This window comes from Anabrus simplex, chromosome 1 (genome assembly GCF_040414725.1).
Source record: "Anabrus simplex isolate iqAnaSimp1 chromosome 1, ASM4041472v1, whole genome shotgun sequence".
Taxonomy (NCBI): Eukaryota; Metazoa; Arthropoda; class Insecta; order Orthoptera; family Tettigoniidae; genus Anabrus; species Anabrus simplex.
Genome location: NC_090265.1, coordinates 1,377,127,971 through 1,377,138,284, shown reverse-complemented (window position 1 = coordinate 1,377,138,284; position 10,314 = coordinate 1,377,127,971). Strand labels below are relative to the sequence as shown.

At 41.5% G+C, this 10,314-nt stretch overlaps 1 protein-coding gene across 5 annotated transcripts in view; it reads left to right on the top strand.

Moving 5' to 3' along the window:
• The first annotated feature begins 512 nt into the window (after positions 1–512).
• The window catches only part of LOC136858362 (peripheral plasma membrane protein CASK), a 429,548-nt gene continuing 419,746 nt past the window's right edge, over positions 513–10,314 (top strand). For all 5 annotated transcript variants that reach the window (XM_068229006.1, XM_068229001.1, XM_068229003.1 and 2 more), the window contains exon 1: positions 513–623. In XM_068229006.1, the coding sequence (XP_068085107.1) occupies positions 618–623 (6 nt within the window). In that variant the 5' untranslated portion in view covers positions 513–617. The remainder of the gene's footprint in view (positions 624–10,314) is intronic.

Genomic DNA, 10,314 nt, shown 5'->3' with positions numbered 1-10,314 from the left:
TAACGTGTAGCCTCCGACTAAACGATTAGTTCATTACGATTCTGGTGATATTTGAAGGTGCTCAAATACACCAGCCTCGTGGCGGTAGATTAGCACGTAAAAGAACTGCGGGGCAAAATTTCTGCACCTTGGCGTCTTCGAAAGCAGTAAATGTAGTTAGTGGGACGTAAAACTATGACTATGACTATTATTGTGACTCGGAATTCAGAGCATAGTTGACGCCCAGTACAAATGACACCCTTGCTTCCAGCTGAACAAGATCGGATGGAATGGAATGACAAATATTTGACGTAGGCCTACTTCCGAACGATGGCGGTGGATATGTTTGACGGGATTCTCATCATCATAACATAGTGTGAACAAGGAACGGAATGGCGGCTTCTCGTGTTTCGTGGAAGGCTGTAATTGAGTGTGAACAAGGTGAGTCTCCCGAGAGGATAATGAAGTGAGCCTTGGCTCCGAGCCAGAAGTAGGCTGGCCGGAGAGGAGACAATGGCGAGAACGAGAACATTCTGCTGAGAAAGTGACAGGTAGACGACACTCAGCGCCACCAGGTCAAGAGGATGTTCGTGATTGGATAAGGAACTGAGGAGAGACTGATTTTCAAAGGTGATGGTATGAAGGTAAGAAATGTAAAACTTGTTTCTACCGGAAAGCTGTAATGTATTTTGTGGCTGAATCCAATCGCATAGCAGACAAACTACGCCAGGGGTAGACAACCTTTCAAGTTTTTTTTTTTTACTCGAGGGGTGCCAAGTAAAATGCCTTTTATATTTAATTTTTCTTCTTTTATATATGTATTGATTACTGATAAATCGTCCGGTTTAATGGTTGGCATGCTGTCTTTAAGTCCAATGAGTCCCGGGTTCGATTCACGGTCGAGTCGGGGATTTTAAATTTCATTGGTTAATTCATCTGGCTTTGGGGCTGCTTGTTTGTTTTTGTTTGTTTGTGCCGTCTTCATCATTAGAATTCATCTTAGGTTGGGCCCCATCCTCACAGACGTGCAGGTCGCCTATAGGGTGCCAACTCGAAAAACGTCCACTAGGCGTCTGTGGAGGGCACACGTTGTTGTTGTTATTATTATTATTATTATTATTATTATTGTTATTATTATTATTATTATTATTAGCCCACCTGGTGGCCATGATCGTTAAGACGTTGAAGTCTAAACGGTCTGACACCATGGTTAGCCGGTTCGAGTCCCGTTGCTCGAAAATTATTTTCACCAACAGAATGTTGGCCGGCAGTGCAGGGGAGGTGGTGGTATACAGTTTCTAATCACTAGATTGCGTGCCAAAAGCCTGAATTAAATTCCAAACCTCTTCGCAGTGCTCATATGGAATGAGGGCTTAAGATGTTGTTGATGGTGGTTCGTCCGCCGAATGGAGACATTAAGCCTTGAGCAGACCTCTTGGTGCTATTCGACGGAAGTAGGCTATGTGCCGGCACAGGGTTTCACCCTCTCTCTTCCTACTATCATATATCACGTCTTCATTTCATCTCAATAACTCCTCTGATGAGGTTGACGTCAGGAAGGGCATCCGGTCATAAAATCCGCCACGACAGATTCATCTCACCTCATATCCAACCCCGTGAGAAACGGGACAAGGGTTGGAAAAAGAAACATGTATGCATTTATTGTTGGTAAGTCGTCCGGCTCTACGGCTAAATGGTTCGTATGCTGCCCTTTTTGCCAAGGAGTCCCGGGTTCGATTCCCGGTCGGGACGGGGATTTTAAATTACATTGGTTAATTCCTCTGGCTATGGGGCTGGTTGTTCATGATTAGAATTCACCTTAGGTTGGGCCCCATCCTCACAGACGTGCAGGTCGCCTATAGGTTGTCAAGTCGAAAGACATGCACCAGGCTTCTCCGGAGGGCACACATCATTATATTATTATTATTATTATTATTATTATTATTATTATTATTATTATTATTACTGACGATTCTAGAACAAAGATCGTTTCAGTGGAATAAGCGAGACAGAAACTATTATGTTTAATACCATTCGATAGATACAAAAAGTACTGAGCCTAAATGTTGGGGCATGTTACAAAGTGGACCTATGGTCAAAAGCTGATTCATCAAGATATTAAGGAAAGTATAACAATTCAGATTATCAGAAAAGTATTTTTTTAAATCTTTATTTAAATATCGATGTCATTAATGTGAAACTTGGCGCTGCATAGCCAACTTCATGTAGTCAGGAATCGCTGTACGTAAGCAGTTATCAAGAAGAAAATCCGTTAATCTTGCTCTGTATTTTGACTTAAGACGATTCAAAGTTCAGAACATGAGCATTACATAACAAAGAAATATATTTTGAAATACTCCTCGGCTACCATCGTGTTATTTATCAAATGAAAATAAAATAAAGCATAACATACTTAAAAAAGTAAGGTGGGCAGTTAAATTCTATTACGAGGAAGCCATAGCGCCTGCACAAACCGCGTTCCCGACCCCTGGACTACGCTATTACTGCAGTGCATGTGTGGACCGGTCCTCGGTATAAGGGTGTCTTATGCTTGAAGTTTGTGTTTCTTGTCAAGAGCAGTAAAATGGAAAATACTGTTCAATGCTCGTTCTATTATATTTAATAAGATTGTTATTTAGCTCTGTAGTGCCGGAAGTGTCCGAGGACATGTTCGGCTCGCTTAATCCAAGTATTACTATTTGGCGCCCATGTACGAACTGAGTGGCTGGGTGTGATGATGAGTTTAAGGAGAGGGTGAAGCCCGGAGTCGGCACATAGCCTAATCCTGTCGAATAACAACGAGGGGTCTGCTAAGGCTTGATGTCTCCATCTGACGGACGAATCATCATCAACCGCGTCATATGTCCTCACTCCACATGAACACAGCACAGAGTTTTGGAACTTAATCCATGCTTTTGGCACGTAATCTAGTGATTACAAATTGTATACCATCACCTCTCCTAACCTGCTGGCTAAAATTCTGATGTCGAACATTTTTGCCACCAACGGGACTCGAACCGGCTAACCATGGTGTTTGAACATACAGACTTGGCTCCTTAACGATTATGGCCACCAGGCAGGTATTATGTTTTAATAATAATTAATAATATTATTGGTTTTACATCCCATTATCTACGTTTACGGTTTTCGGGAGTGTTACGATAAAGCTAACAGTATCGGTACATCCTTTTCTGTCTTGTTTTGAAAATTCTACGTAATAGGAAATCAAGATACGATTTAATACGAAACCTACGATAAACTCTAAATGTATTTTAATAATGCTGTATGCATAATAATAATTTCCGTGTAACCTCAAAATATTTCATGCGAACTTCAAGTGTAATGGAGACTGTGAATGCGTCCTAGAGAATACACGCGATTTATGAGCTCTAACGTGTGTTTGACAACAATCGTGAAATTATATGATTAGGCTTTGGACAAGCAGATGAAGATCATGTCATATATAGTACTATAGCGTCAACCAGCGTTTATGTAATGTTTTAGTTTATGCTGTCACGAGCCGGGAGACTATTATATGCACGTCTAATTGTATATTTTTTAATAAAAAGGTGTCTGAAAATAGCTACGTGTTCTTAACCCAACCTATCTTATATGCATAGTAGATATAGGCTGTGAAGGCTCTTGGATGACTGGAAGGTAAAGGCTTCCACTATCCGTAACCTCGGCACTCAAGATTGATGGAGTGGTTAGCTCTACGCTCAGCTGCCTTTGTCCCGCAGGAATTAACTGGGTGTAAGATGAGTGAACCTGAGGGCTATCTCGTCTCGGCAGCACTTTAAAACGTCTTACAGCGGAGTCTAAATCGAACGTGCATGTGTTAATGTAGAGAGGTTGAAAAGAAGGAAGCGGCCACGATTATTAAGCACAATCCCATCATCCACTTGCGTTCGAAGAGGGGAGGGGAAAAAACCAGTAAGTTATCAAGAATAGTCGACGACGGTATTAAAACGCACTCGTCTCCCGAGAGTTTAAAAACACCGAGATATGCAGACAGAGGATATGGAGTAAGTTTTCATTATTATAATATTATTATTCCCCTTCTTTTCTTTCCTTCTTCTCCCTTTTCCTTCTTATTTTTTTAAAGTCCCTTTATTTGGTGTATATTCTAAGGGTCGCCGGGGTGACGGATATTTTTCCCGCAGGAGTTCTTTAACGTGTCGGAAATCAACGGCGGGAGTTGTTGGCTTTAAACATCCGCAAGTGTAGGCTTTTGATCTTCCTCAGCCGAGATCGAAGCCGCTATCTTGGGAGCCGAAGTATAACTTAACTGATTGCACTACAGAGGTCGATAATTATATTATTATTAGATGGATGCGTGGCGTAGTTGTCTAGATATTCTCATCCTGTGCTCTAGTTCACGAGATCAAATCCTACAGCAATTTTTTTCAGATACGAAAAATTCATAGGCGTCTCATCAGATCGATAGACTAATAGTGGAAAAAGGTTGTATTATTATTATTATCGGTAGAATAGAAGTACCACACGAGGTAAAACATCCCATTGAAAAACTTGCACAGTCAAGTGTATATTGCTGTATATGTTGAATGTGAACAATTCTATTATATTAGCCGTTTGTATACAGTATATTATACGGTATTGTATTACCGTACTGGCATAGTGGTCCAGCACCCCAACCACAACTCATTCTTGTTCAAATCCTACCGATTTTGGGCGGGACTTTCAGTTGGTCCATGGAGAGCATTCGACTTTAAACCCACAGCCAAATCCCTTATTGTGCCTAGGCGCTCCTCCATAGAAAATATTATATCGCATTTTAAAAAAAATCTAATTAGAATTGTTATATTTTGGAGTTCCAGCGTACTGGGCCAATCTATTATTAAACAGATATCATACTAATGTGATTTGCTCTACGTCCCACTAACTACGTTTACGGTTTACGGGGACGCCACCCTCTGAGCCACTCAGCCCGGCAAAAAAGATATCCATCGTTTGTGTAATGATAATGGAAAGACATGCCGATTTTATGGTTCAGATGAAGTACTGTGTATTCTAATTATACTTCGTGAAACTTGGGCTGTGCAGTGGAGAGGAAAACAAATTGCGCTGTGTGCTGCCGTTTGTCAAGCTGACGGTACGGTGTCTCTGACGGATGGATTGTTTTTGTTCCCTTCCTTCTGAAGAGATTAGATTATGAATGTGAGGCTGCTCTCGGCGTGTGATGAGATCAAGCAGTCTTTCTTTGCATTCTTGAAAAGGATTTAAAAAATCAAAATGTTATCTATTGGTAAGACAATTTCTGCATACATTTGCATGAATATTTTAAAGGAAAAGTGTGGGAGTCCTGTTAAGAAATTCGCTGCTCCCCTTATTAAGACAGTATATCATGATCTTAGTGTATACAGTCTGTGTGAAGACTAGGGTCCGGATTTTTATATAATATCAAAATGTGAAATCTATAAATATATAAATGAATGTTTGTTTGTATGTATGTCTCGAATGGACTCAAAAACTACTGAAGCGATCTGGCTGAAAATTTCACAATTTGTGCTTATTACTCCTAGGAGGGTTTAGGAAGTGTTTTGAACTAAATCTGGTGGGTGGTTCGGCATAGGGGGTGAGAAGGGTGAAAATAAAATAAAATAAAATAAAATAAAATAAAATAAAATAAAATACGGGAAGGTAAGCAAGCCGCATGACAAGGCTGATCAGCTAGTTGCCTAAGACCCTGGAGATGACTATTGTGAAATACTGCCAAGCCAACTGAGGTACGGTTTCCGAATTCTAAAAAAAAAATATTTGAAAATATTGCTTTTCATAGGAGTATCGCAGTAAGAAGTCAGTGTGAAGTTTCGTTTTGATTCTCTCTTCGAGAACATGATTGTTGAACAATAAACTTTCAGAAGCTAACTGTGGATTCTGTTCGTAATAAGTATGTTTGAAAGTACGGTATGTTACTTCGCGTGTGAATCATCATGAATTTTGTACTGTAGAATATATAAGGACCGGGTGAGTTGGCCGTGCGGTTAGGGCCGCGCAGCTGTGAGCCTGCATCCGGGAGATAGTGGGTTCGAACCCCACTGTCGGCAGCCCTGAAGATGGTTTTCCGTGGTTTCCTATTTTCACACCAGGCTGTACCTTAATTAAGGCCAAGGCCGCTTCCTTCCCACTCCTGGCCATTTCCCATCCTATCGTTCCCATAAGACCTAATCTGTATCGGTGCGACGTAAAGCAAATTATAACAACACAGCAACAACAACAACAACTGTAGAATACTTGTTGTAGCTGTGCGTGGTGCTTACTTCTTAAGGGGAGGTGTAACTAGGTTATCACCCTCTCTTAACACTGATAAAAGGAAGAAAATGAAAGCGTTCCAACCGTTCGAACAATGAGGGTATCGGAAAAAGAAAGGGAAGGATCATGAAGGGTGTGAAAATAAAATTCCCTAGGCCTCGCAAACCTAATACCATTGGAGTCGGAAGAGAACAAGAGTTGACCAAGGAAAGTTGGATAAGAAAGTGAAAATGATGAGGCTGGTACAAGTAAGTAATGTAATGTAATACATATCTTTATTTCCACCATAGTACATACCATCGGTTAGGTAATAAAGAAAACAAGCCACTACTTCCCCCGATGTCTAAATTTACAATCTATTAAATCTACTCTGTAGCATCCCACACATGCGCAGATATCCAGCACCACATGTAAGATGCTACCTTAACTACAATCTACACTAACATCCTAACTATGTGTTCTACTGCCTAAAACTAAATTAAAAGAACTGGCTGGTCGTGGTATCTCCCCTGGTAGAAGCAAGTGGTAAGAATCACAGACTCAGCTAGTGGACCGTGGTTGCCAACCCACGATTCCAAGTTAAAAGCCGCTGTGAATTGCCCCTTTTATCGCCTCTTACAATAAACCGGGGATACCGGGAATGCATTCTACGCTCTCACCCACAGGGTTTCATAGCCCTGTACGCTAAGTTTAAACAGTCCCATGAAACAAATGTCCATTGATTCACTGTAAATGATTATCTCGAGTGAGAATTTCCTGTGGGTTTTATCCCTGTCGATTATAAGCAAATACTGGGATAATAAATTACTCGTTTCAATCATCGGGGCATCTAACAGAACCCAGAACCAAGATCTTCTAGCTAAGGGCCTTCTAAGTATGGCATGTAGAAGTTTACGGAGCTGATGCTTTCATGTCCCTACTTTAAAGGAGGAAATAGGAACACTAACATTTTAAAATTTGGTCTTCATGTTAAGATCCATTCAGAACGCAAGTTGAAGTTCGCGATGCTTATGAAAGAAGTAGAAGATAGGCACAGAGCTTCATTCTTCGCAATATATTTACAGTTTCTATATTTTTCTCGGGAAGACATTTCAGTGGCACATTCCGTTCTGAGACAAAATCATTTTCAAGCCTCTAAAACACACCGGCGACAAACGAGACAGTAGCATTACCAATGTAATTGTGTATCGAATTCTGTTGCGATATTTCTGAATTTTTCATTTCCTATGAGTACTTAAGATAAAAAGTAGTGTGTACTTGGGAAAAATAATCGTACGTTCTGCGAAAACCTGCTAAACTTTTTCGAAAACTGATAACGAGCTGTCGCCATCATCTGGTTTCCTCCCAGATATCCTGGCTTTACTATAGAAGATTTAAATTCTGAAATAATGTTAGAATAAGGTGATCTCAACTTATGAAGAAGTCGCCGGCCTGAGGTCTAAGATAGCTTCCCGGCTCAGAGCTTTAAGATTGGCAGAAGATGATTGCTATGTTGTTATAACGGTACACTTTCATGCAGTCCAGCTCCATGGCTAAATGGTTAGCGTGCTGGCCTTTAGTCAAAGGAGTCCCGGGTTCGATTCCCGGCAGGGTCGGAAATTTTAACCATAATTGGTTAGTTTCGCTGGCGCGGGTACTGGGTGTATGTGTCGTCTTCATCATCATTTCATCCTCATCACGACACGCAGGTCGCCTACGGGAGTCAAATCGGAAGACCTGCATCTGGCACCGAACTTGTCCTCGGACACTCCCGGCACTAAAAGCCATACGCCATTTCATTTTTTCACTTTCATACCGAAAATCTGACTCATACCCGTAGACTGCAGTAAGGTTTTTTCTTCCGTAAAGTTTCCGCATTTACCCAGCCCTTACCGCTTCTCTTTATGACTCGCTTGAGGTAAACCCAGAGAAACAAATATGAACGTTGTTACATTCGGTGTGAAATGAAGAGTGGGGAAAAACTTCCCTTGATGTAATGTTCTATGATTGGAGTAATTAAGGAGAGGTGGGTCTACTCCAGTGTAATTTGATTGTAGGAAGGGACGTGTAGTACTCATCCAATAGTAAACTCGCGTCCTCATCCCGAGGTGGTGCAGTTCTTTTCAGGCACACTCCCAATGGAGGTGAGATGCATGTAACATTTTAACCACATACCAGACCTGCCACTCTTAAATCTCTGGCAGTACCAGGAATTGAACCTGCCTCCGAGGACGGCAGTTAATAGCTGAGACTGACACTCATCCACTGAAGAGTGTAAGGGCAGACAGCACTTATACATAATTGGAACCTTTAAGTAATTAGGGGGTCACTTATAGTAAGTATTCACATATAAGACTTTACTTGTGAATCATGTTGCTAGAAGCATGCTAGAGGGGAAAGGAGATTGACACTGGAGAAGGCGGGGGTGTTAGACATTTCATTGCCAACCTAAATGAACGTTTCTGCATGAGCCACAGCTTTCGCTCGCAAATGTACATGCTGCTCACTTCCGTTGAGTAGGGTTGTGCCATCTCGAGAGAAAACGAGGATATGTATTTACTTCTGAGCCATCTGAAGACGGGAATACTTTTTTCAGTTTCATGCATTGGATGGTATTCGAACCGCGGCCGCTTGTTAAGAAGCCGGTGATATTGTCACTTATTGTTAGCTTCACGCCTCGGCTTGCCATTTCAGTTCGACGTGAATGCCAAGACGATCCCTAATATGCAGGCCACGGTTTCTACCTCTAGTTACGAATACGCATACCAGTGCACACAACACAGTCACAGATTCTGCACTGTATAGGTCTGCTGAATTATGATGAAATTGAAAAGGAAAGCTGTGTGCTTCTTTTCATTCATCTATTTTAGTGGTATTTCAGCATTCTACCCGAGGCGATATATGGAAATTATCATATCATTGCATCGCACCACGACAATTAATCACTCTGAGGTCCCATTTGTGCATCAGTGGTAGAGTGTCGACCTCGAATCCAAAGATCGCGGATTCAAACCCGGTAGAGGTAGTCGGATTTTTGAAGGGCGCAAAGAAGCGTATTTGATACTCCATACCGTTCGTTGTTGGCATGTAGAAGATTAGTGACACATTTAGTGTTTACCCAACAATAAATAGAATTCGACCGTAGATCGCCAAAGAGAGATCCAGTTTACAATGCCATCTGGTAGAGTAAAACGGAACGCCTAAATTGATGGGCAGGTAGCCTAGATGGCGTCAGATCAAAATGTCTGCACATGATATCTGAAGCCTTATTATTATTATTATTATTATTATTATTATTATTATTATTATTATTATTATTATTACCTGTTTGATTGAAAGTCATCTGAACTGATCTGAACTGTAACCTTTTCTTCGCGCTAAAGCCCTGAATCAGATGATTGAGATGGCTTGATTCATAGCACAAAATTGTTGGCTCAAGTTTTATCGGAGGAAGAAATGATTTTTCTTTCTTTCTTTCTTTCTTTCTTTCTTTCTTTCTTTCTTTCTGTTTTAATCTGTTTGCCCTCCAGGGTTGGTTTTTCCCTCGGACTAAGCGAGGGATCTCATCTCTAACGCCTCAAGTGCAGTGTCTTGGAGCGTGAGACATTGGGTCGGGGATACAACTGGAGAGGAGGACCAATACCTCGCCCAGGTGGCCTCACCTGCTATGCTGAACAGGGGCCTTGTGGGGGTGGGAATATTGAAAGGGATAGACAAGGAAGAGGGAAAGAAGCGGCCGTGGCCTTAAGTTAGTTACAATCCTGGCATTTGCCTGGAGGAGAAGTGGGAAACCACGGAAAACCACTTCCAAGATGGCTGAGGTGGGAATCGAATCCACCTCTACTCAGTTGACCTCCCGAGGCTGAATGGACCCCGTTCCATCCCTCGTACCACTTTTCAAATTTCGTGACAGAACCGGGAATCGAACTCAGACCTTCGGGGGTGGCAGCTAATTACGCTAACCACTATACCATAGAGGCGGCCGGAAGAAATTTTTAGCATTATAAATATACTTTGTTATAATAATAAAAACACGTTATTCTCATCAAGGTATGAGAACTTCGGTGAATGCCAGTACAGTAT